This window comes from Felis catus, chromosome B3, assembly GCF_018350175.1.
Source record: "Felis catus isolate Fca126 chromosome B3, F.catus_Fca126_mat1.0, whole genome shotgun sequence".
In the NCBI taxonomy this organism is placed as follows: Eukaryota; Metazoa; Chordata; class Mammalia; order Carnivora; family Felidae; genus Felis; species Felis catus.
Window position 1 is genome coordinate 52,679,612 of NC_058373.1, and position 26,900 is coordinate 52,706,511.

At 34.5% G+C, this 26,900-nt stretch overlaps 1 protein-coding gene across 5 annotated transcripts in view; it reads left to right on the forward strand.

The window, feature by feature from the left end:
* Positions 1 to 26,900, forward strand: part of DMXL2 (Dmx like 2) — a 151,693-nt gene that overhangs the window by 100,229 nt on the left and 24,564 nt on the right. For all 5 annotated transcript variants that reach the window (XM_011282863.4, XM_019832421.3, XM_019832420.3 and 2 more), the window contains 10 exons: positions 2,109 to 2,336; positions 4,476 to 6,152; positions 9,083 to 9,193; positions 13,248 to 13,417; positions 16,594 to 16,691; positions 17,134 to 17,299; positions 18,638 to 18,902; positions 22,725 to 23,803; positions 24,577 to 24,768; positions 26,323 to 26,399. In XM_011282863.4, the coding sequence (XP_011281165.2) occupies positions 2,109 to 2,336; positions 4,476 to 6,152; positions 9,083 to 9,193; positions 13,248 to 13,417; positions 16,594 to 16,691; positions 17,134 to 17,299; positions 18,638 to 18,902; positions 22,725 to 23,803; positions 24,577 to 24,768; positions 26,323 to 26,399 (4,063 nt within the window). The remainder of the gene's footprint in view (positions 1 to 2,108; positions 2,337 to 4,475; positions 6,153 to 9,082; positions 9,194 to 13,247; positions 13,418 to 16,593; positions 16,692 to 17,133; positions 17,300 to 18,637; positions 18,903 to 22,724; positions 23,804 to 24,576; positions 24,769 to 26,322; positions 26,400 to 26,900) is intronic.

The following is a 26,900-nucleotide window of genomic DNA, read 5'->3' on the forward strand; positions in this document are numbered from 1 at the left end:
TTTCTGGTGGTTATATTATTCAGCTGATTTTATACACATTAAACATTTAAAATACAAGTCAACTAATATATATTTTTTCATTCCCTTTGTAATTCACATTATCATATAACTGTAAATAGCTGTTCTAACTGGGCCATGAACTAGTGTTAGAAAAGCCAAATGATTTGATAGAAACTTTACTTGTGCCCAGTTGAGCCTAATCATTTTGAGGCAGCAGGAATCCAAAAGTTCTTTCAAAAGAAAGTTCTGAAGTTAATTCTTGGTGTTACATATTGTTTCACAAAAATGGAAGAATAGAGTGATCTTAAACCAACTTGTCAGGAAGAGAATTTTTAACACACTGGAGTTGGACACAGAACCAGGAATGGTTCTGAAGAGATTAATAGAGGTAGTAACAGATCCTTGTGGTAGGACAGGAAGAATGTGATACCTTCTGTCCCCACTGCTTATGAGGGAAGTGTTCCCACTGCTATTCCCCTAAAGCCAGGGCTAGTATAGAGTTGCTTGCTTACTCTGTTTCTAATAGTAGTAGAAGGTCACAAATAAGAAGATTACAGTAGAGGCAAACAAATAATATGCTCCCTTCAACTACAACAGGAAGCATCTTCTATCTTTTGGTTCTAACGTTCACAAGAGATGTAATATAGTATATATTGTCATTCACAGCTTATACTTGACTATATCAGTATGTTGAAAATCCTGGCAGAGAATGAAATTATGGGCTTTAAATTTAGATGGGGAAGGAACAGGTTTACTACCTTTCAAGTGCCAGGCACTGAGATAGATAAATACTTTATATGTGTGAGATAGATATTATCCCCAGTGTAGTAATGGAATAATATTAAGTAACTTGACCAAGTCCCACATCTAGCTTATCATAGGACCAAGTTTCAAAATCAGGTTTTCTGGCTCTACAGCCTTTGTTTTTTTTTTTCTTGCTCTTATTTTCTTTCTTAGCATGAGATATACATTAGAAAATTGCCTGGTTTACAGGAAGAGGAATAATATAGTTCAACCTTATTTTGCAGATGAGAAAATAACCAGAGATGGTCAGATGCCTTGTGTGAGGAAACATATCTAGTTAGTGGTAGAGCTAGGAGTAGTGCTTTTTTTCTGCTGAATACTGATGCAAGTTTGTAGTCTCATTCTCTTTTATGGACAATGTTTTTATATTTCTCATCTAGTGGTCTGCCATTCTAAAGTAGATGGATACATTTGCCATCCACCAGAAGCAAAAGGGGATTACTTACCATCTCTTATTAATCTACAATTAATATACAAAGCAAGCATCATCCTTGCCCTTGATAAAGTCATAGTCTAATTGGAGTAGACAGGCACACAAGTAAATAAATGCAATTCAGAGTGTCCCTCCCATGTATCAGAAGCACAGATAACTGAATCTGCTTAGAGATTTATATTCCATTCTAATGTAAAAGCTGGAAACTCTTGGGAAGAAGATCAAGGTCAATATCCCTTACAAAGCTAGTCAACTAATAATGTCTTAAAATTGCTTAGAACTTTATTTTTTGTGTTTGTTTCTGAAATCATCTTGTTGCAACACTTGGTAGTCAAGAGGCTGGTGTTTTAGTGTCTTCTTTGCTCCTAGCTAATTATATGGCTTTAGGAAAGTCATTATGCTCTCCAAACCTAAGTTCTTTCATCTACTATGTGAGGTAATACCTTGTTATTTCTCAAAGTTTGATTCATGATGCTATGTTTCAGAAACACCTGGGATGCTTATTAATACAGATTTTTGTGGTCTACCCCAAAACAACTGAATCATTCTTTGTGTGGTGAGGCCCAGGAATCTGCAAGTTAATAAGTTCCACCTCAAGCTTTTGATATTTTTTATAAAGGTTGAAAACATTGGACTAGATAACTTGAGGTTTTTTTCTAGCTTTTACATGTGATTAAGTCTGTCTGTGTGATGGAGTTGGTGATAGTAAAATAGTTAAAAATCTGTCAGTGTAACTGAGCAAAAGTCTAAAAATTGGCCTTGTCTCCAGAGCACTTTAAAAAAAACCATGTTTCTTAAATGATAACAACATATTATTCTAGCTAATGTATATAGTGATGATAGTAACATATTTCATAATTTATTTTCAAAGCTAAAGCTTCAGAAGGTATTTCATCAGAGAGTCTACTTTCAGTCCCTGGACAGAAGAATGTAGACTCTTCTCCAGAAACATCTCCTAGTGTGAGCCCCATGCCACATTCTGCATCAATTGCCAATCTTCAAACTGCTAGTAAACTTATTCTGAGTTCTAGACTGGTATATAGCCAACCTCTTGATCTCCCAGAAGGGGTTGAAGTAATAAGAGCAACACCTTCAGCAGGTAAGGTAACTTTAAGACTGGGCATTTGCAGCTCAGAGTGGTCTTCAGTCATGAAATGCACAAACCCTTCTGAAATATGTGCTATGGTGACAATTGTTAATTTTCTGGTAATGACGTATATGTTTAGAAATATGTCTTTATTAGTTTTCTGTGATGAAGATAATCGGCCTGACAGAAAATGATGTAAATATTTTAATGTGAAGTTTCTTGCCTGCACTATGATTTCCTATAAATAGGAATGGTATGATAGTACAATTGTAAAGAACATATGTATCCATTTGCAGATAATCAAAACTTTTTTTTTAATTAAGCCTTTTCATTTATGTTGTGCTAATCATGTGTCACTTTTATTAAATAAGTTTGAAGAGGAATTGGCAGATACTTTGGGGAAAAAATGTAGGATATGAGATTATAGTTTGGCTAGCCTAGAATGATACTGAATTTAACAAGGTGGATAAGACAATTTGGAGGGCAGGTATATTTAAAATGATCTGTCACTTGTAGAACCATAATTGAAGAGTTCCTAGAATAGTATTTTTTGGGAACTAAAATTGGAGAGTCAAGCCTATTCCAGTTACTGGTGAATGATTTTGAATATGAGAGTTCTTTTATTCATCCATAAGATAGGTTTGAATTCAGAGTTAGAAAGATGACATTAATGGTTTACTCTGGGCTTTCGTGGCTGGTGCAGATATGGGCCAGTTTTTGAATCTTTCACAGTATTTGGAAAGTTTGGGATGTACTCAAAATAAATTTATTGGAATTGATAAAAATAAATTCTGTTTTGTAGGGGCTTTATAAAATGTTTTTAAATGTGTTAATTGGCAGTAACACTCCAAGGGAAGTAGTAACATGACCCCTACTATTTAGATGGAACAGGCTCAGATGTTTAAGTGGCTTTCTCACTGTGCAAAGGTATTGATAGACCAGAACTTGAATCCAGGTCTTCTGAACCCAGTCCTTATTACTGTTACTCCTTAGGTTATAGTTGACAGTGGATGTGTGGTGTTAGCCTTCAGCAGTCAGGAATAAATATGAGGATTCTGATTCACTGTTAAGAGAATATGAATTAACCCTGGTAAAAATGGTGAGATCTAGCAGTCTGTTTAGCTGTCTGAAAACATTTTGATGGTAGGGGTAGATCGAGGGTCTGGATTATTCGAGGGCAGGTTAGGGACATTTGAATGGGAAATTGTAATGACTACTTAAGAATCCACGTGGAGAAAGACAGATACCATATGTTTTCACTCTTATGTGGATCCTGAGAAACTTAACAGAAGACCATGGGGGAGGGAAAGGAAAAAAAAGCTGGAGAGGGAGGAAGCCAAACCATAAGAGACTCTTAAAAACTGAGAACAAACTGAGGGTTGATGGTGGGGGGGAGGGAAGAGAGGGTGAGTGATGGGTATTGAGGAGGGCACCTGTTGGGATGAGCACTGGGTGTTGTATGGAAACCAATTTGACAATAAATTTCATATTTAAAAAAAAATCTATGATGAAAGGGGAAGCTGGGTGGCTCAGTTGGTTAAGCTTCTGACTTCAGCTCAGATCATGATCTCATGGTTCGTGAGTTCAAACCCTGCGTCGGGCTCTGTGATTACAGCTTAGAGCCTGGAGCCTGCTTTGGATTCTGTCTGTCTGTCTCTCTCACTCTCTTTCCCTCCCCTGCTCGCTCTCTCTCTCTCTCTCTCTCTCTCTCTCTCTCTCTCTCTCTCAAGAATAAAATAAACATTAAAAAAACTGAAAAAAAAGAACCTATGATGAAAAGGATTAAAAATGGAGACTGAATTCCAGTGAAGGCATATATAAATTATAGCAGATAACAGATTTAGTGATTAAGGATTGACTTGTTTTATTGTGTTTGAATTTTATTTTAATGGAATATTCACCTCATTTAAACGTAATTACCTAAAAACTAATTGATGATTATTGCATATTTTTATTTCACCACTGGACTGTTTAAGCTTCATATAGATACTTTAGCCAGTGAACATTTAGTATAAAGCCCTAGTTAAGGGGAGTTTGCAGAATTATGAAGAAGCTTATAGTGGCTTTGGATTTATCACATTCTAAAACTTGATTATTAGCATTTTATTTTATGGTTCTATTGTCATGACTATCTGATTTTTCTTTTTTAAGGCCATCTGAGTTCTTCTTCAATTTATCCAGTATGCCTCGCACCTTATTTAGTGGTTACAACTTGTTCTGACAATAAAGTACGCTTCTGGAAGTGTAGTATGGAAACCAGCCTGCAATGTAAAACTGATGAGAAGGAAGCTTACCATTGGAGGAGATGGCCCTTGATGAATGATGAAGGAGAAGATAATAGCAGTACAGTGAGCATTGTGGGAAGACCAGTTGCTGTTAGCTGTTCATACACAGGTCGCCTTGCCGTGGCTTACAAACAGCCTATCCACCACAATGGTTTTGTTTCTAAAGAATTTTCCATGCATGTTTGCATCTTTGAATGTGAATCTACAGGAGGATCAGAATGGGTTTTAGAACAAACAATTCATCTTGATGATTTGGTCAAGGTTGGGAGTGTACTTGATTCAAGGGTCAGTGTTGACAGTAACCTATTTGTGTACAGCAAATCAGATGCACTTTTGAGCAAGGATAGATACCTTATTCCGAATATCAAACATTTAGTACATTTGGATTGGGTATCAAAAGAAGATGGCTCCCACATTCTCACAGTGGGTGTTGGCGCTAATATCTTCATGTATGGGCGGCTTTCAGGAATTGTGACTGAGCAGACCAATAGTAAGGATGGAGTAGCTGTCATTACTTTACCACTAGGTGGTAGTATCAAGCAAGGAGTTAGGTCAAGGTGGGTTCTTCTTAGATCTATAGACTTAGTGTCTTCTGTGGATGGTACACCTTCACTGCCTGTTTCTCTCTCCTGGGTGAGAGATGGGATATTGGTGGTAGGAATGGATTGTGAAATGCATGTATATGCACAGTGGAAGCATGCTGTCAAATTTGGAGACATTGAAGCTGATATTCCCTATGCAGAAGAGACAGTAATACAAGATCATTCTGCCTTTAAATCTAATATGTTGTCAAGAAAAAGCATCGTTGAAGGAACAGCTATTGCTGATGATGTTTTTTGTTCACCAACTGTAGTCCAAGATGGTGGCTTATTTGAGGCTGCACATGTACTTTCACCTACTCTCCCACAGTATCATCCAACTCAGCTGTTAGAATTGATGGATTTAGGGAAAGTTAGAAGGGCTAAAGCTATTCTCTCTCATTTAGTAAAATGTATTGCAGGTGAAGTTGCAATAGTTAGGGATGCTGATGCTGGAGAAGGAACTAAGCGACATCTTTCCCGAACCATTAGCGTTAGTGGCAGTACAGCAAAGGATACAGTCACCATAGGAAAGGATGGTACTCGAGATTATACTGAGATAGATTCTATTCCTCCACTACCATTATATGCACTGCTTGCTGCAGATCAAGATACAACCTACAGAATTTCAGAAGAAAGTACAAAAATACCACAGGGCTATGAAGATCCTACCAAAAGTGAACCAGAAGATCAGTATTCAGAGCTGTTCCAAATCCAGGATATAACAACAGATGATATAGATTTAGAGCCAGAAAAGAGAGAAAACAAATCAAAAGTAATAAATCTTTCTCAATATGGACCTGCTTACTTTGGCCAAGAACATGCTAGGGTACTTTCAAGTCACCTTATGCACTCAAGTCTACCAGGCCTTACCCGTTTGGAGCAGATGTTCCTTGTAGCTTTGGCTGATACAGTGGCTACCACCAGTACTGAGCTTGATGAAAACAGAGATAAGAGTTATTCAGGTAAAAATTCCCACTAAAATTTATTAAGTTATGAATAGAACCATTTGTATAATTTATATAGTGACTCACGTATTAAATTGCAGTCTTTTTATAACCTTGCAGTGAAAAGACTTCTCTAGCTAACAGTTACTGTTAAATAATATGATTAGTTGTAAAAGAAAAGACAGTTGGGGTAGGCTGTGACTTGCACATGATTTCATGAATTTTGATGTCTTTGTGTGTGTTCTTGTATGAGTTTTTACTCTGAAAGTTTTGTGTGATTTTAGATATATGTAGTCTTTTGTTTTTTCAAACATATTGACTCCTGTGACTTATTTTAATTTTTATTTACTTTTAATAATAATAATGGACCATTTGTTAGTTTTACTATTGAACCATGAGACTTATAGGGACCATGAACTCAACCGTTTCTAGGTATAAATATTTTTTTACAATTACCTAATTTCTCCAAAAAGTCTCTTGAGAAGGAGGTTTTATACATTTTACTATAATGTGTGTCTTGATTAATTTGCTCTAAACCAGAACATTTTTGGCTGTCTCCTGAAACTAGATTCCATTCTCTTTTATGCAGATAGTTGAATTATAAATGATGGCATTTGTGTTGATTATAAATGATGGCATTAGCAAAGGAAACCGAAAATTATTGATCATTCATTCATTCAGTAAATATTGTGGAGGAGTGAACAATGGCTATGTGCCAGGCACTTTATGTACTTTATCATACTTAATTATCACAACAATCTTCTGGTAGGTAGCTATTATTATACTAAATTTTGTAGATGAAAACACTGATCCTTAGGGAGATGAAGTGACATATGAGATCACACAGGTAGTAAGTGGCAGAACTGGGGTTCATATGTGGATAACATTGCCTCCCAGCCTGTACCCTTACTATTTCACAAGATTTCTAAATTTGACGGTAAAAGACTGTTCCTCAGAGCTACCTGGAATATCTCTCTTCATATAGGTTTATATACTTAAATCTCCAAAGTTTTCTCTTCATAGATTAAAATAACTAGAGACCTTAGGTTTTTCTATGACCTATTTTCTAAACGTGTTAATTTTAAAAATTCTGATTATTATGATAAATTGTGTGCAATAGAGCAAGCTTCTCCCCAGAATAGCCTTAAGCCTTTGTTGAAAATTTAATATACATTAGAATTTTTACTCTGGGATATTAAGAAGATAAATATGCCACAATCCATGAAAAACAGTTTAAACTTTCGGATACAAAACAATATGATTGGCTAGGCAGTGTAAAAATGGCTCTTCCTGGTTACAGTGGACTTTCATGAAGTAGATAGCAGGACTTAATGTCTCCATTTCACAGGTAGGAAAGTGAAGCTCAGAGTTTAAATATGTTGCACATCTCAGTGAATAGATTCTAAGTAAATGGATTCTTTTAAATGGAATTAGAGGCATTCCTGACTCTGTTTTCTTTCACACCCCATATCCAGTCTCCTGACAAATGCTACTGGTTCTTTCATATCCAGAATTCAGTCATTTCTCACCACCTCTCCTGTTAACACTCTGGTCCAGGTCACTGTCACCTCTTTCCTGGTTATTGACGGTCTCCTAAACTGCCTCAGTCTTGTCACCTCAGTCTGTTCTCACATAGGATCCAGTGATTAATCACATTTAATCTCTCTGGTGCTCAACATACACGAGTGGCTTGCTATCTCACTTTAGACTAAAAGCCAGAGATCCCTGTGTGACCTGTGTTCATTTTCATTCTACTACATTGACCTCCTTGCCAATGTACAAAGTACACTACACACATTCCTGTCTCAAGGTCTTTGCACATATTGTTTCCTCTGTGTAGAATGCTCTTTTTCCAAATTTATGCCTGGCTCATTCCCTTACCTCATCAGATTTCTGCTGAAACATCATCTTCTTGGAAAGTTCTTCCCTGGCTATACTTGATAAAATAGAACCTTCTTACTCCAGTACTCTCTGTCAAACCTACTTTTTATTTCTCTCTATAGCATTAACTTTCCACCAGACACTTTTTGTTTGTTGTTTCTGTGTCCTAAAATATAAGCACTATAAGAGGAAGGATTTCCTCTTACTCACTGCCAAATCCCCAGCACCTAAACTATGACTCACTTGTAGTAGATGCTTGATTTGTTGAATGAATGAATGAATGAATGAATGAGTGAATGAATATAACTAATGGGAAGTAGAGCTGGAACTTGAACTTTGAGAATTTAAAACATTTTATTTTCTTCTAGAAAATATTATTTGATTCAACATTCTTAGCACTTTCTAAGTGGCAGTTACTGGGCTGGGTGCTGTTAATAGTTTTGCATTGCTTTTTTCCAACAGTGGCTGTAGTTTGATTAAGCTCACCATACTTTCATACCTTCATGCAACTTGTAAATAAGAGTAAGTTTGTGGAATTAGGTTAAGATTCAGCCTTAACTCTGGAAAACTAGCCTAGGGAATCAAATTTCAAATCTTTCATGGTACTATATTTCAGTTGAGCTAACCAAACTAGAAGATACTGCCTAATTAATGATAATAATGATAATAATGATATCATTTTAGATATGTAATTCCTATATTTTAAATCTCACCTAGGAAATGCTTTTTAAAATTATACTTAGCTTACTATAGTTAATATATTCTTTATTGGATTTCAAGATTCCATTTATTATGAATAGCTATAATGACTGTTATTACCTGTACTAATAGACAATTATGTTTTCTCCAGTCATTTTCATTTGGGAATTTTAGCCTTTACACATTTTTTTTTGTAAAGATACATGTTCTATATATACTTTATATATATATACTTAAGTGTTCACAAAGGAATACACTCAAACATACATTTTGTATATATTATTATTACTGAATTTAATGTTTATTTCCTAATTTTTTTATTGGTTTGTTACCTATTTCCTTAAATATATTTTCTGCTTACTTTATAGGAAGAGACACATTAGATGAGTGTGGTTTGAGATACTTATTAGCTATGCGTTTGCACACATGCCTTTTGACATCACTGCCTCCTTTATACCGAGTACAGCTACTTCATCAAGGTATTTAACTCATTGTCTGAACCTTTGTGCAACTTTTATTTCATATTGAAATGAAATACTTGGATTTATATTTGTGTATAATATGCATATTTATCATTAGCCTTAAGATCTTCTTGTCACATAGTACCTACTTAACCACTTTACTGTGCATCTTTTAGCTCTGTTCTGTGACTTTTACTATTTAGTTTCTATTTCAGTTTCTCAGCTTTTACTCGCTGAAGTTGTAGTAGCCTAGGAGTAAACCTGATAAGCTTGAGGCCATAACCCAAAGTCGCCCTGAATTTCTGTGACGTCTGATGTCTTTTCTATAAAAATTATGTAAATTTTTCCCTGTGTTTTTTATGTTTATCTTAGTATAAGCATTTTAAGTCCTGTACTCACAAGTAAAGCTGATATTCCAAGAATATCTGCCATCTAGAGATGCAGTAGCTTTGCATACTTGTAGCACAGTGCCACACCCCCTGATTTGAGATGTAAGGATTTCTACCAGCTGCCTAATTTACAGATTGAAAAACTGAAACTTTTTATAAAGTGACCCGCCTAGGATAGAAGGCTATTTGTGAATAGAGTTGGAATTAGAATCCCAGCCCAGTGCATTTTTCATTAGACTATGTTTCTTTTTAAACCAGCATCCTGGACACAGTCTCATAATTAATGCTTTAGTATTGAAGGAATTAGAATATCAGACTTTATATAACACTTACCCTTTACCCTCATAAATGTTCTTTGAAAATTTGATTTTAAATAGCTGTCTAATATTCTGTCATGTCTCTAAACTGTGTTTCATCTATCCAGTCCTTTATTTTTGAAACAAATATTGCTGATTTTCTTTTCTATTTGAATTATCGCTGTAATGAATGACCTTAAAACCTTGCATATAAATATTTTTGTGTATATCTGATTATTTCCTCATGTTACTTTTCCATCATGGAGTTACAGTATTAGAGGGCTTGAAAATTCTTAACTCTTTTTTTTTTTTTTTAAAGATAGTTGTTTTTATTTTTATTTTTTTTTTAAATTTTTTTTTTTCAACGTTTATTTATTTTTGGGACAGAGAGAGACAGAGCATGAATGGGGGAGGGGCAGAGAGAGAGGGAGACACAGAATCGGAAACAGGCTCCAGGCTCTGAGCCATCAGCCCAGAGCCTGACGCGGGCTCGAACTCACTGACCGCGAGATCGTGACCTGGCTGAAGTCGGACGCTTAACCGACTGCGCCACCCAGGCGCCCCTGTTTTTATTTTTAATGTTTGGGTTGACAGTTTACAGTATCGCCAGGCTAGTTTTCTAAACTCTGAACCTAACTATATCTTAGTATCTTTTATTCAAATATAATTAATATACCATCTTAATTTCAGGTGTACAATATAATGATTCATCAATTCTGTACAGTTTTCAGTGCTCATCAAGATAAATGTTTCACCTGTTCCCCCACCCACCTCCCCTCTGGCAGCCACCAGTTTGTTCTCTGTACTGAAGAGTAAAATTTCATAACTCTTGATAAGTATTGCCACAGACAGAAACTGTACTCATTTACATTCCAAGAGGCAATGTTTGATGATTTCAATAACACATTGTTAACACTTGATATTATCATTTTAAACAATCTGTGCCATTTGGATAGGTTTAAAAAATGTTAACCAAAGGTCTTTTAAATTTTCATTTTAAATGATAGTCAAATAGTACTGAATCACTTAATAACAATTATGTACTTTCCTAGGGAGATCTAACACACCTCTAATTTCTAAAGCTTTGTTAAATTCCATTTTCTCTTTGACACAGTTAAAATATTGGAGATAAGTGACTGGTGTTACAGGTGATGATCTTTGGGAATAGGTCTCGGGAGAAAAGTTAAGTAGCCAGTCTATAGATAGAAAGGCTAAGAAGAACAAGGAAAAACTGCAAAGAATAGCCTGCTATTTAAACCAAAACCAAAAAAACTGGCTGTTTGTTCCTCTGTTTTTTTTTCTTCTTAATATCTTTTTTTTTTTTTTTTTTTTTTTTTTTGGTATTAAGATATGTGGCAGGTCACTTTAATCTCTGTAGTTACGATTTTTTAATCTATAAATTAGGGGGCTGATATAAATCCTTGTATCTCAAATCAGGGGGTGTGGCAGTGTGTTACAAGTATGCAAATCTTCTGGATTACTGTATGGCACATATTCCTGAAACATCAGCTTTACTTGTGAGTATATGACTTATAACACAGTGCTTATATTAAAACAAACATAAATAGTTAGGCTTCCAAATATATTCACTGATCTTTTAATCTTGCTTTCCAAACCTAATTTCCCCTGACATACATATGTTTTTTTGTTGTTGTTTTCTCTTAATCATACCAAAAATTGAACTAATCAAATTTCATTTAAAGGTATAGAATGTAGCATATTTTATATTATTCTTTATATTATAAATTTGCTGTTATCAAAAGTATACTGTATGCATTGCTATGTAATAATAACTTTTAAAGCAAAGTTTGAGTTATTTGATGTAGTGATTATTTCTTAAATCGGGCAAAGATTTAAATGAGAAAATTAATCTTCCTTTTAGGTTCTGAAAAACTACAAATTGGTGTTTCTTAAATTTTGACAATTTTCCCCTAAATTTATGGTGACAAAGTTTGTTGCATTGATTTTTGTGATGTGATTTCAAACACAGTTGTATATAAATGTTAGTAATGGGAAATTTAAGAGTTAAGATTATTATTCAAAATGGTCATAATAGTTTTTTCTTTTTTTTGAGAGACAGAGAGTGAGCGAGTGTGTGTATGTGTGTGTGTGCGTGCGCGCGTGCGTGTGCGTTGGGGGGAGAGAGGCAGAGGGAGAGGGAGAGGAGAATCTTAAGCAGGCTTCATGCTTAGCGTGGAGCCTGACATGAGGCTCCATCCCATGACCCTGGGACCATGACCTGAGCTGAAGTCAAGAGTCAGATGCTTAACCGACTGAACTACCCAGGTACCCCAGTTTTTCCCTTTATACTTTCTAAAGGAACTGTTGTGAAACCGTAAGGATTAGAAAAACTATATTGTAAGTCTATATAGTAGTTGTTAATGAAAAAATTATATGTAGTAATGTCTATGGTCTTATAGCATGGAGAAGCCTGTGTTGTGACTGTCATTGACCTCAGACATGTCTTTGTTTCAAAAACTGGTCCATATAGATGGCTACTTGGACCAGTTTAGGCTTGCTCCTAGGCTCCTGTGGGTTCTTCTGGGCTTTCTCACTTACCTGTCACCACTCTGTATGTGTCATTTCCCTCATGCTTCCTCTTCACCTGCTCTGAGTGGAATAAAGTGTTATCAATAGTTAAACTATTGATAAACTTCCTTGTACTTCCAAGTCTGACGGTGTCACTAAACCCATTTTCTTGCCTCTAAGTACAGGCTAGAGCCCTGTCATTCTTCTACCAGGGTGGAACAAATTTGCCATATACCATCAGTATTTGGCAGCTTTAACTACTTTTAACTGAGGTGCTGAAGGCAGAGTAATGTGTCTCCTGACTGTTGTTCCCTTGAACTCTCTTGAAGGTTAGAGTTTACTATAAAATGATACTTAGTTCCTTGGCCAGAGGGATGAATGGGGCAGTTTTCAGTATTCAATACTAAAATTCATATTATGGTCTACAAGCAAGTGGCATTGTGAAAAAACACCCAGAGACACAGGGCCAAGATATTTTATTTTGACCAAAGCTTTCATTGTTGATAAATTTGGTGTGTGTGTGTGTGTGTGTGTGTGTGTGTGTGTGTGTGTGTGTATAAATGACTCAGTGTTCAAATATCTTTCCAGTGATCACGTTTTGTTGTCTCTAGTTTTGCAGAGAAAAAAAGCAAATACTTTGGAAAAAAGATGGATATTTTAGTTTTGTGTATCCTGCCATTGATCTTGTATTTAGAAGCTTAGAGTGTAAAGTCCTGAATGATAAAAGACTTCCTTTCACCCATTTTTTTTGCTTGAAAATTCTTCTCCAGGATGAGTGAATACAGGACTATGTGAAAAACTGTTTTTGTTATTTTTGGATATAGTTCTGAAGGTTATTATTTTGCATTTCTAATTTAGGTGTGTCTACCTGCCATTTTGCCTGGGCTTTTCATTCTGAGGCTGAGGAAGAACTAATTAATATGATTCCGGCAATTCAGAGAGGGGACCCTCAGTGGTCTGAGCTAAGAGCTATGGGAATAGGTTGGTGGGTCAGGAATATTAACACTCTTCGAAGATGCATTGAAAAGGTAACTTTACTTCATTGGATGTTGAAGTTAAAAAAAAAAATCTTAAAGGATAAAAGATATCATGTTCCAGAAAATCTGTAGTGGGGAATTAGTTTGTACATCTTGAGATCTTAAAAATTTCTTAAATAAAAAGTTTTGGAGATTCCAAAAACTTGAACTTTATAAAATATGTAGTGTATCAGTTGCCTTTTACCATATATTCTGAGTTTATAATATTTGTAGAATTACTTATGTTCTGCTATCAGTTGAGGTGGTTCCTAGTTTGGGAAAATGCAAAAATCTTTTTTTTTGATTACTGAAAGTTTGTCACAGTTATGAAAATTACAGCATAGAGAATATAGCCAATAAAATTATAATAATACTGTACTGTGATAGATGGTGACTGTACTTACTGTGGTGAACATTACATAATGTGTAGTATTGTCAAATCACTGTTGTACACCTGAAATTAATATAGCATTGTGTGTCAGCTGTACTTTAATAACGATATTAAAAAAAGAAAACAAATCTAAATTTAGAAAGCAAACTTTGGTTCTTATCAGATCATGTTAATTATATATGAGAATTCTTTTTATATAAAGGATTCTCTGTATGACTAGGTTAGTAAATAGCAAACTTCCTTTGCACACTTAAAATACCATTCCATAAAAGATTTTGATTTATGTGCACTTGAAGAACATATCTGTGGCAGCAAATTAAACATGCTATTAAATTTTTTTTGAGAGAGAGCATGAATGTGCACATGAGTGGGGGAGGGGTAGAGAGGAAGAGCGAGAGAGAATCTCAGGCAGGCTCCATGCCCAGCACGAAGTCCAACAAGGGGCTCAGTCTCATGACTCTCAGGTCACGACCTGAGCTGAAATCAATAGTTGGATGCTTGACCGACTGAGCCACCCAGGCGCCCCACTACAAAATTTTTTAAAGCAGGTTTTTGGAATCTGTTTTCTGGTAGATTCCCTTTAGAAAAAAAATTTATTAAGTAAGTTGTTAGTGGAAGCTGCAGGTTCTTTCAGTGTTGCAGGAACTAACCATTATTGGGCACCCTCTGCGTACCAGGTTTGTGCTAGTTGCTTTTCATAAATTATTTCATTAATCATTTCATCAGTCCTGTGTTACCATCTCCATTTCCACCTGATGGAACTAGGACTAGAGAGGTTAGATAACCAGCCCAAACTGCCAACATTTATAAGTGTTAGATTTAGTCCGTGCCCTTTCTACTCTATAGGGGTTAGGAAAGTGGAATTCTCATTTATTGTTTACTTTTAGGGGTTCATTGACATTCTCGGAAATACAGTTAATGGTACTACATTTGTGAAGTATAAATTTATTTCTCCCAAGAGGAATTCATTCCTCTACAATGGGTGTCTTCAAATTTTAGTGTCAGAAGAATCACCTGTCAAACTTATTTAAAATGCATATCCCCCAGTCCCATTTTCATTTGGTAGGTTGAAGGTGGTTAGGGATGTTCCATATTCATCTCCCTTAAAATCTTGTGTTGCTGGTATTTATCATGCCCCTCAGATCCCTTTGAAATGTGAGCACAGAGGTGTCATTTTTCCTGTTACATGTAAGGTAGCTGATATCAGTGTTTCTCCCTCAAAATAGGCACAAATGTAAGAAGGAATTTATTCTCACACCAACCAAATAATGTAGTTTCTGGTATATAGGGAAAGTTAATTGTTACAGCATGTAAATAACACAGTACCTACATTAAATTTTTTATATTCCAAAGCAGTGGGAAAAAGAGGGCCTATTTTATCTGAAATGTTTCAGATGTTGTCTACAAAGATCTCTTTAATTTCTTGTCAGCAGTGTGTTTTGTCATTATAATTAAGTATCTCTGATATGTACATATGATTTATTTCCATAAGAAATACTAAAATTGAATCAAAGGGATATGTGAATTTGTTGCCTTGAGATGTATTATAAATAATTAGCAAAAAATGAATAAAAATTTCTCTAAAAATTACGACACATCAAAATACTAAGTTAAATGATTGAAGGCAAGAACATACTAAAAAAGAAGAGGAATAAGCAAGTATTGAGAGTAAATCAGTTTCCATGATGCGGTTTCCCACTCTTCCATGCCTTGGTAGTTTCCTGTTTCACCATCAGTCAATGTGAGCTAATAAAACATCTGTTGTTTTTTACTGTTATATTTCTCAACTTAGTGATTTGCAGAAGTTATCTAAGTATCTTTGAGAAATAAGATACGGTCAGTATGGTACCATGTTCAGAACAATATAATCATATTACAATAATGTTACTGGCTTAATTTTTAAACTTTTTAACAATGACTTGATCAGTTCTGTATGAATTCAGCAACTTTGGTTATATGGCTCCATGGAGATTATCAGTTATGTCCTCAAGACTCCCATGGAATTTCTAAGAACTGAAATTTGTCAGCACTTTAAAATAATGGAGCTTCAACCTTCTGTATTTTAATTACATACCAGAAAGAAGATGTCATTCCTTTAGAATTGTCAAAATTTGATTGGAAAAATACTAGAAAAGAATGTTTTTTAAAAAGTATGTTTAAAAAAAACTGGAACACTTAATTTTGTTTGTAGTTTTTAAATGTGTGTGTCTAGTTCCCAAGTCACAATATATAATAAATATTTATTCAATGAGTTGAGAGAATTTTAAATTGTGAAATCACATATACTGTAGCATTTAGCATTTTCGCTTTTACCCAATGTTATGAAAGGTAACGTTTAATTTTCAAGAAAAGGTCATATCTATTGAATATTCTGCCTTCTTTCTCTAGTTTTCTATGATAGACAGTTATTACTGCCTGGCTTCTAATCCCTTTTCTGCCCCTTACACTGTGACCTTAGAAAATTCACTTAACCTGTCTGTGTCTCATTTGCTTCCAGGAAGTAAAAAGGGGGTAATAATAGTACCTCATGGATTGTGGTGATTGAGATAAGTGAAAGGCACTTAGATGGTGCCTGGTGCATGGGAAGTAATCAGTACATGCTAGTTGCTGTTATTATTTTTATTATGATTACTGGCATACAAATGGTTGTCTCTAGGAGTATATATTATAAGCTGCTGGAGATTGTGGAATAGAGCCAACTTTTCTCATTTCCATGGTTACTGTCAATTGTTGGTTAATCGGTTGTAATTCTTTTATCAAATAGTTAATTTAATAGAATATTTTATTTATCATTTAGGTTGCCAAAGCTTCTTTTCAAAGGAACAATGATGCCTTGGATGCTGCATTATTCTACCTTTCAATGAAGAAGAAAGCAGTAGTGTGGGGTCTTTTTAGGTAAATTTCCTCAGTTGTTAACATGATTTAATGGAGTTTTTCTGTGCTGTGAGTCTTCTGATGCTAATGCTTTTGAAAGTACTTAGATGTGTGAGCTTTGAACTTGATCAAATCAACTTACTTTTTTGTATCTTGGTTTCTTTATCTGCAAAAAAATGGGCATAATATTTAGGTTAAGTTCAACTTAACCTAAAGGGTGGGATGTTGTTAAAAAAAAATTGACAAAAGCATTTTGAAAAGTAAAAAATGCTCTTGCTTTCTATTTACATGTATACAAGATATTTTGAACTTTCCTTATTAGAAGTGAAGTTTGATTACAGATATCTATCACTGAAGTTACTATTTTTTAGATGGATGTTTGAGGTTATTTTCGCTTAATCTACAAAGGATTCAAAATATTTTAAATTTCCTTATCTGCTGATATTTGTGTTCTGGTTCCCAGGTCACAGCATGATGAAAAAATGACAACATTTTTCAGCCACAACTTTAATGAAGATAGATGGCGTAAAGCCGCTTTGAAAAATGCTTTCTCTTTACTTGGAAAACAACGCTTTGAACAATCTGCTGCTTTTTTCTTGTTAGCTGGTTCATTGAAAGATGCCATAGAGGTATAAATAAGAAAACATGACATGAAATACTTCTAAGAGATTGCAAATCTGGAAAGGTCATAGACGAGAATGTAATTTTTTATCTTAAGTTTGTAAGGACAACAAATAACTACAGAGGTTACTGAACGTAAATAGTGGCATGGCGATAAAAAAAAATTATAAATAAATTCAAGTGTGAAACCTAAATGAAAAATTTTATATAGGGAATATTGCATTTCAAGATAAGTATATGCATTTCAAACATATATGTATGAAAAAATGGCAAAAATGGTTTATGAATATTTTCTTCCTAGCCATCTTATGATTCTGAACTATTTGAAGTGTGTGTAGGTCACAATCTCCTTCTCTGGTGTAGACAGGCAGGTACTTTAAGTTCTTTTTCTTCTAACTGAAGTTCATAGATAAGGAACTGAAATTCCAATTTATACTGTTTTGCAATGCAGTCATCTTAGATGGTAGAAAATGAATGAAGAGGTAAAACACTGCATTTTTTGATATATAATCTTGGCAGCTGATTAAGAGAGAAATTATGAATGTTTCTGTTTATTTATGAGCTCTTTCTCTTAGGATACTTAGTATCATTCTGAACAATCCTAAAAGGTGAAGGAAAAATACTAGATATAACTGGAATGTACTACATGATAGAATAAATAGGAAATATCCAATAAAGAGAAATTCTTTACATTTAGAATTGGTCATATTTTCAAAATTATCTCTGATGTATGATTTTTTTAAATAAAAAATACTTATAATTTTGAATGAGAAGTTTAACTTAGAAGACATTTAGGTGAAGAAGAGAAATGTTGATTGACTGAGACATGCTTTTATTGCCCAAATGACCTCAGATTCTCAATATGAATAATTACATTAGAATATAAATTTAACAGTAAAAATAGAATATGTGGCTTTATTTCATGTTTTTTTTGTTATGTAATTAAAAGGTTCTTTCAAAATAGTAATAATTATGCTTATGTGGAAATGTATTTGGAAATTAAGAGGAACTGATACATATAAATTCAAATGTCGTAAGTATATTTAATTTAAAATGAATGTTATTAATTTAAATTGGCCTAAGTCTGATGAGATGTTGATATATGTCTTAGGCTTATTTTGTTTTATGTCTCATCTTTCTAGCTACTAAGTTCTAGTTTCTTACTCTTCTTGCTATTCCTTAATCTCCTATCAAACAGTCATTTAATTGCCTTTTACTATCCCAACCTCTGGACCCCTCCCTCCACTATGATAATATAAATGCTAGTTTTCAGGGTATCAGTGGAATATTTCATATCTCTAAATAATTTTCATCAAATAGGTATTTCTTAATATCTTAATTTGTAGGTATGTCTTGAAAAAATGGAAGATATTCAGCTAGCCATGGTTATCGCCCGTTTGTATGAATCTGAATTTGAGACTTCATCCACTTATATATCCATCCTAAATCAGAAGATTTTGGGTTGCCAAAAGGATGGCTCAGGATTTGATTGCAAAAGGTTACATCCTGATCCTTTCCTGCGTAGCCTTGCCTATTGGGTAATGAAAGATTATACCCGAGCTTTAGACACATTATTGGAACAAACACCAAAGGAGGATGATGAATATCAAGGTAGGACATTTGAGGGTTTCTCTTTTTCTTTCTTTCTGTTTTGTTTTTAAGATTTTATTTTTAAGTAATCCCCACACCCAGTGTGGGGCTTGAACTTAAACCCCGAGATCAAGAGTCACATGCTCCACTGACTGAGCCAGCCAGGTGCCCCTCTTCTTCTTTTTTAAAAGAAGACTATTTCTGAACTTACGTTCATTTAGGAAAAAATACAAAACAAAAAAAATTTTATTAAACTGAAACATGCATAACCTTTACCCATTATATAGTTCTTCCATATTATCATACAGCCATTTTTTTTTTTTTTAAGTAGAAATTTAGTTGTTACACATACTGGTTTAGAGCATGGGCCTTCATTCTTATGTGGTAAGCATTCTTTACTTCTAATTATCCCAAATAGTTTAGATTTTTCAAAGTATCTGGAGGGTATTTATTAGCACTGTTTGCAATAATTTTTTAAAAATAGAACATTTTAATTGTTTGTTAGTAGAATAATTAAATGATTTATGGTGTATCCATACTACAGAAATAGTGTGCCATTAGAAAATGAAGTAGATCAATGTATTAATATTTGCTGTATTATTAAGTGAAAAAAGCTAGATGCAGAACAGTGTGATTCTTGTTGCATTTTATTTACATATGCATGTTGCAAACACATGCATGTGTGTGCATATACGTACTGCATCTAGTCTCCCTCTTCCTCTCCTTTGTTGTTTTCTGGAACAAATCAAAAGTAACTGAATACTGGTTACTGCTTAACTTTGGGGAATAGGTGTGGGGAGATAAAAAGCTTTTACTTTTCATTCTGTGTTTTCTAGTTACAATTGGATGATGGGTATTAAGGAGGGCACTTGGTTGTGATGAGCACTGGGTGTTATATGTAAGTGATAAATCACTAAACTCTGCTCCTGAAATGAGTATTACCCTGTATGTTAACTAACTAGAATTTAAATAACAACTTGAAAAATTTTTTATTACATATTATTTTTAAATGCTAAAAAGCTTGCATGGGTAAAGGGACTAGGGTACCCATTTTTACATTCTTCTTCATAAAGAAGAAATATTTTAATAAATAATATTAACAATTTTAAAGGAAAGGTAATAAAGCCGTTAGGAGAAAAAATAAGTATCTGAGTTTCCCAGGTAATTTTATTAAAATGTATACATTTTTATAGAAGGAAGATTATTTTTATTTCTTAATGTTTTATAGGTTATTTTTTAAACGCTTGTTATTGTGGAAAACTGCAAATATATATTAAAAAAGTGAATAATAGATCTAAAGTCTATGAATCTATCACCCGGCTTCAGTAGTTATCAACTGAAACCAACTTTATGTCATATATACACCCACCATTTTTACCCCCTCCCATTCTAAACATAGATTTATTTTGAAGCAATTTCCAGCATATCATTTCTTTTGTAAATATTTCAACGTGAATCTCCAAAAAATGACTCTTAAACATGACACATGTCACCATAACAAAATTTGATTAGTAATCAAAGTAGGCAGTGTTCAGATTTTCCTGGTTGTCTCATAAAATCTTATACAATTGATTTGTATAAGATCCTCAAGATTGCTGAGATGTCTCTTTTGTCTACTTTATTATTATTTTTCAATGTTTATTTTGAGAGAGAGTATGTGTGCACATGGGGTGGGAAGAAGGGCAGAGAGAAAGGGAGAGAGAATCCCAAGCAGGCTTCAAGCAGTCCATGCCAAATCCTACATGGGGCTCAAACTCACAAACTGTGAAATCATGACCTGAGCTGAAATCCAGAGTCAGACACTTAACTGACTGAGCCACCAAGGTGCCCCTGTCTACTTTAATTCGTAGTTTTTCCTCCTTCCTTTTTCTTGTCCCTTGTAATATATTTGTTAAAGAAGTCAGATTGTTTATTTTGTAGTTTCTTACTTTTTAGATTTTGTGTCATTTCATGTTTTTCCCCCCATGTTGTCTGTATTTCATATATATTGGTAATTTATGAGATTTTTGGCAGAAATATTTCCTGGTGGTGTGGAGTACTTCTATTAGGGAACTCACAATGTCTGCTTGTTGAGCTTTTTGTTGTGCTAACAGAAATCAGTGATCACTGCATAGATCCGTTATTTCATTAGTGTTCGTCAAGTGATGATACTCGAATTGTGTCATTCTATTCTTCTCTTATGAATTGGAATACTTGCCGAGAGTGTAGTCTCCCTAAGCAGCTGTTTGATTACTCTAAATCCAGTGGTATGCATAATGAAGGGAACATAAGTGTTTGATTCTTTCTCTTTACCAGTTTTCAAAATAAGTTTGGTTCACTAGCATACTACAAAGGCAACTAATGAGCTTTTATTTTTATTTATCTGAACTCACAGATTTAGATAGATTTGTGTCTTAATCCATTGTACTTTATTATGGTTGCTCAGATTATCTCATTTTTAACCAGTTGGAGCCTCTACAAGTTCTTGAATCCTTTTGGCATTATTTGTTGATAGTGTCTTTACTTTTTGTTCTGGCAAGATGTTTCAGGCTCATCTTAATACATTTCATATCCCAGACCTGGAAATGGACATCTTTTAGAAGAAGGATCCTTTTAGGTGGGGAATAATAGAGACTACAGCCTGGACATAGGGATCCTCATTTGCTGTTGGTTTGGTCATTGTTTCTAGGCTGTTTTAATGAATGGAGCTAGGATATATATATGTGTGTATATATGTACATATTACACACATATATATGCATATATATATCCATTTTTTTAAACATGAGCATTCATGAGTTCACACTGAAATTTTTAATTCAATATAAATTATAGATTTTTTCTTTTTAGATTTCAAATCTGTATATAATTAAAAGCTTGAATTCTCATAGCATTAACATATTTGTTATTTTATATGTATGTGGTTGCTTCAGAATAATGATACAAAAATTCTTCATAGCAACATGTTTTCATAGCAACAGTTTAAGCTTTTTTACTTGTTTGTTTGTTTTTAGTAGTTATTTTTGTTTTTGTGGTATATCCCAGTCAGGATGTACAGTCAAATTGCCTATTTTAAAGTCACTTTATAGTTCTTCTCTGTGTGGTTGTGCTACCAGCTTGATATACAGAATCACTTGTTTAATTTTGCTTTTGCTTTTCTTGTGATTTTTTAAATTTTAAATTTTAAATTTTTCTTTTAAAATTACATACAATGTTGACATGGTTTTTAAATAAAGTATATAAAAACAAGGTATTTTCAGAGAAATCTAGCTTCTTTCCTGACTTCTCTATCCTGTTCTTCCCTCCCTTTTTTGCAAAGGAACCAATTAATTTTTGTGTATGTGTTTTCTTTCCATTTAAAATATATAAGCAATATTGGGGCTCCTGGGTGGCTCAGTTGGTTGGGCATCCGACTTCAGCTCAGTTCATGATCTCACAGTTCATGGGTTCAAGCCCTGCTTTGGGCTCTGTGCTGACAGCTCAGAGCCTGGATCCTGCTTCAGATTCTGTGTCTCCCTATCTCTCTGCTCCTTCCCTACTTGTTTCTCTCTCTCTCTCTCTCTCTCTCTCTCTCTCTCTCTCTCTCTCCCTCTCTCCCTCTCTCCCTCTCCCTCTCCCTCTCCCTCTCCCTCTCCCTCTCCCTCTCTCCCTCCCTCCCTCCCTCCCTCCCTCTCTCCCCCTCTCCCTCTCCCTCTCTCTCTCTCTCAAATATAAACATTAAAAAATTCTAAAAATATATATGTAAGCAATATTAAAATATATAATTTTTAAATATCCTTTATTTTGAGAAAGTGCTGACATTTTATTCTTCTGTAATGTAAGTGCAAATTGACATAGTAACTTGTATCTGTTTCACTTCTATAGTTATCATCAAATCTTGTAACCCAGTGGTGTTTAGTTTCTACAACTACCTTCGAACTCATCCTTTGCTTATTCGAAGAAACCTTGCCTCCCCTGAAGGAACTTTGGCAACCTTAGGTCTCAAAACTGAAAAAAACTTTGTTGATAAAATTAACCTTATAGAAAGAAAATTGTTCTTTACCACTGCAAATGCTCATTTTAAAGTTGGATGTCCTGTTCTAGCCTTGGAGGTACTCTCCAAAATTCCAAAAGTTACCAAAATATCTGCCTTACCTTCAGAAAAAGGTCAGCCTGACCATATTTCTAAAAAGACAGATGATGTACCTTCAGAATCAAAGACTCTGAGTGATGTCAGTAGAAGTTCTGGCATTGATTGGTCAAATGTAACTTCATCACAGTTTGACTGGAGTCAGCCAATAGTAAAAGTTGATGAGGAACCTCTTAATCTTGATTGGGGTGAAGAGCATGATAGTGCCTTAGAAGAAGAAGAAGAAGATGCTGTTGGCTTAATAATGAAAAGTACAGATGCCAGGGAAACAGATAGACAAGATCAGAAGGCTTCAGACCCTAGTATGTTACTGACTCCTCAGGAAGAGGATTGTCTTGAAGGTGATACTGAAGTTGATGTGATTGCTGAACAACTAAAATTCAGAGCTTGTTTAAAGATCCTCATGACTGAACTAAGAACATTGGCTACAGGTTATGAAGTAGATGGTGGAAAACTCAGATTTCAACTCTATAACTGGCTTGAAAAGGAAATTGCTGCCTTGCATGAGATATGTAACCATGAATCAGTTATTAAAGAATATGCCAGTAAAACGTATTCTAAGGTAGAGAGTGATCTTTTGGACCAGGAAGAAATGATGGACAAACCAGATATAGGTTCCTATGAGCGCCACCAAATAGAAAGACGGAGATTGCAGGCTAAACGAGAACATGCAGAAAGACGAAAGTTGTGGTTACAGAAAAACCAAGATCTCCTCAGAGTGTTTCTTAGTTACTGTAGCCTTCACGGGGCCCAGGGTGGTGGTCTGGCCTCAGTAAGGATGGAACTCAAATTTTTGCTACAAGAATCACAGCAGGTATGAACTTCACTTTTGTTTTCATTCTTGGTTATTTTAATAATTTTAGTCATTCTTTTTTGCTAGTTAATGTAAATATGCCCATTTCCTCTCTTCATAGGAGGCAGATATTTATGCTCTGCATGTGTCTTTTTAGATCAAAGTTATAGTGATTATGAGTAGGCTTAACAGCTTGAGAGCACAGCTGTTGTCATACTCGCCTTCATATCTTCTGCATCTTACATAGCAACTGGTACAGATTGGGTGCTCAATAAAGTTTTGTAGAATGAGTGAATAAATACTGCTTTTATTCAGTTGTTCATCACCAGTGTTTTTTCAAAAAAATATTTATTTATTTTGAGAGAGAGCGAGAGCATGAGTTGGGGAGGGGCAGAGAGAGGGAGAAAGAGAATCCTAAGCTGACAGTGCAGAGCCCGATTCGGGGCTTGATCTCAGTCTCGTGAGATCATGACCTGAGCTGAAATCACGAATTGAATGCTTAACCAATTGAGCCACCCAGGTGCCCCTTATCACTAGTATTTTTATCATATAACTATTTTTTTAAGTTTATTTATTTTGAGAGAGACAGACGTGAGCAGGGGAGGGGCAGAGAGAGAGAGAGAGAGAGCGAGCGGAGAATCCCAAGCAGGCTTCTGGCAGCCAGTGCAGAGCCTGACATGGGGCTCGAACTTAAACAAAACTATGAGTTGGATGCTTAACTGAGCCACTATTAATTGATTTTTTTTTGTCCTTCATTTTAACTGTCTTGAAAAAAAATCCACTGTAACCCACAGGAAACTACAGTGAAGCAACTCCAGTCTCCACTACCATTGCCTACCACCCTACCTCTGCTTTCAGCAAGTATTGCTTCAACAAAAACAGTCATAGCTAATCCTGTATTATACTTAAATAATCACATCCATGATATACTTTACACTATTGTTCAGATGAAAACACCACCTCATCCCAGTGTTGGAGATGTGAAGGTAATGTAAAGTTTATATCAGTTGATATTGTACACATTGAGAAGGTAAATATGTTATACTTGTCTTCCTGTTGAACTTAGAGGAAATATTGTAAAGTGCTCTTAATGTGCTACTTCCCCAATCCTAATCAGTTGAAGACTCTTTGTCCAATGAACGTAATTTAAAAGGAAGCATTCCTCTTAATTATGGAAAAGTAGTTTAAGACAAATACTTTTTTGATTATAAAATTATTTTTCTAGACACTGTTCTTATCTCTTAATATTCCTTTCAATCTTCCATTTCCATTAAATGAATCATTAATTCAGAAATGTTTATGACTATGTGCCAGGATATTGTGAAAGTATAAGCTCAGGGAGTATCTTTGAGAAAACTACGACTGATCGGAAATATCCCAGAGAAAGTATCCTCGCTACTATTTCCCTGATGATTGTGTTTGCTGGAGGCTGTGCAGTAGTGAGGGGCCATCAGGTTTCAAAGAGTTACTACCTCCAGATGAAACCCATACCCTGTGCTGAAAACTTAAGAACAGATAGATTCCAAAAAACAGTAGGAAGCTTGGCAGGATTTGGAATTGATCAGATAACCTCTGTGCTAGCCTATGTATATTTGTGCTATGCTTTTTCCAGTTCCAGTGGTTGATGTCCCCAACATCTTTGTTTTTTATTTATTTTACTTCAAAGGCATGTTTGACCTCTAGGAGTACGTTCTTCTGAAGGACCCATGAGTTACATCAACCTATTAGAGACTTCCAACCCATAGCATGAATTAATCTGTATTAGTATTTAAGCAGAGATTACTTAAATTATTTGTTAGGTGAATATGGACACTTAGAAAAGGCACTAAATTCTAAGTAAACGTTTCCATTCCTAGAAATTTGTATAAGACATTCAAAGAGTATGAAACTATTTCTAAGTTCCCTTCAAATTTTAAGATTTTATGGGTCTGAAAATGTTGATTCAGTGTGGCATTTTAGGATGTACTTTTGATAATGATAATTTTTAAACTTTCTAAATTTAAAATTCTAAGAGTATGCACTACTCATAAGTACTAAATAAGTTACTTGCTTTCTGAAAACTCAGCCATTTCATACAGTGATTGATATATCTAAACATTTAATTCATTTTTATTGCTAAGATCAAGTATTTATTTTCATCAAGGGAAATTTTGTAAGGCAGTTTAAAATAAAAGCTCTGAAAATTGTATACTTATTTTTATTCTTCTTTTTTTTTTTGGAATACTAATCTTTAAGCTAATCATTAGCAGGTAGAACAGTCCCAGTAATAGATGAACATTGGCACTTTGCTCAGGGTCTGGTAAATGGCAGGCTCACAGTTAGTAAATATTTGATAAATGTGTTCTGAATCAGCTTTGTTGTGGGCATTCATATTAAGTTGGGTGAGTGTTATTTTATAAGTTTTAAAGTAGAGTTAGTAGTCTTAGGATTTAGTGTTATTTATGATATTGCCACTCTGCTGGGTATTTTTTAATATTTAAGATATTACTGTTGTATAGAAATGTTAGTATAAAATGTAATTGTGGCTGTTTTGGTTTTAGGTGCACACACTTCATTCACTAGCAGCATCACTTTCTGCATCAATTTACCAAGCATTATGTGACAGTCATAGCTACAGGTAAAAAAAAAAAAAAAAAAAAAAGAAATCATGCTAAATTATTAATACAGCAAAAACATTAAAATGTGCTGGAGTTTATACCAAAGTTCTATTTCCTAGGGATGGACATATCCTCAAATATGACTGCCATGTATACTCTAATAGATGAGAGGGAATGAGAAATAAAATAACTTTAATTTAGCTGTCACCTAGTAACAACAGAGGCATACAGAAAATGATAAATAGTAAATGGAAATTATCATCATCACTGTCTTTTTTGATTTTAAGAAAAGAATTTTTCACTATTTACTATTTTTCTTTAGGAACCCTTTCTTTTAGCATTGGATTAGCTCCTATATTGCTTAAGTGTTTTCAGTTGGAAAAGGAAATACTTTTTAAAAAATCAAAAAGGACATTTCTTAACAAAGAATTATTAAAATCATTCTTTCTTACCCATTTACATATAACATAGAAGTCTTTGAAAATGATACCGATGAGAAGTAATGGTTTAAATTTTTCTAA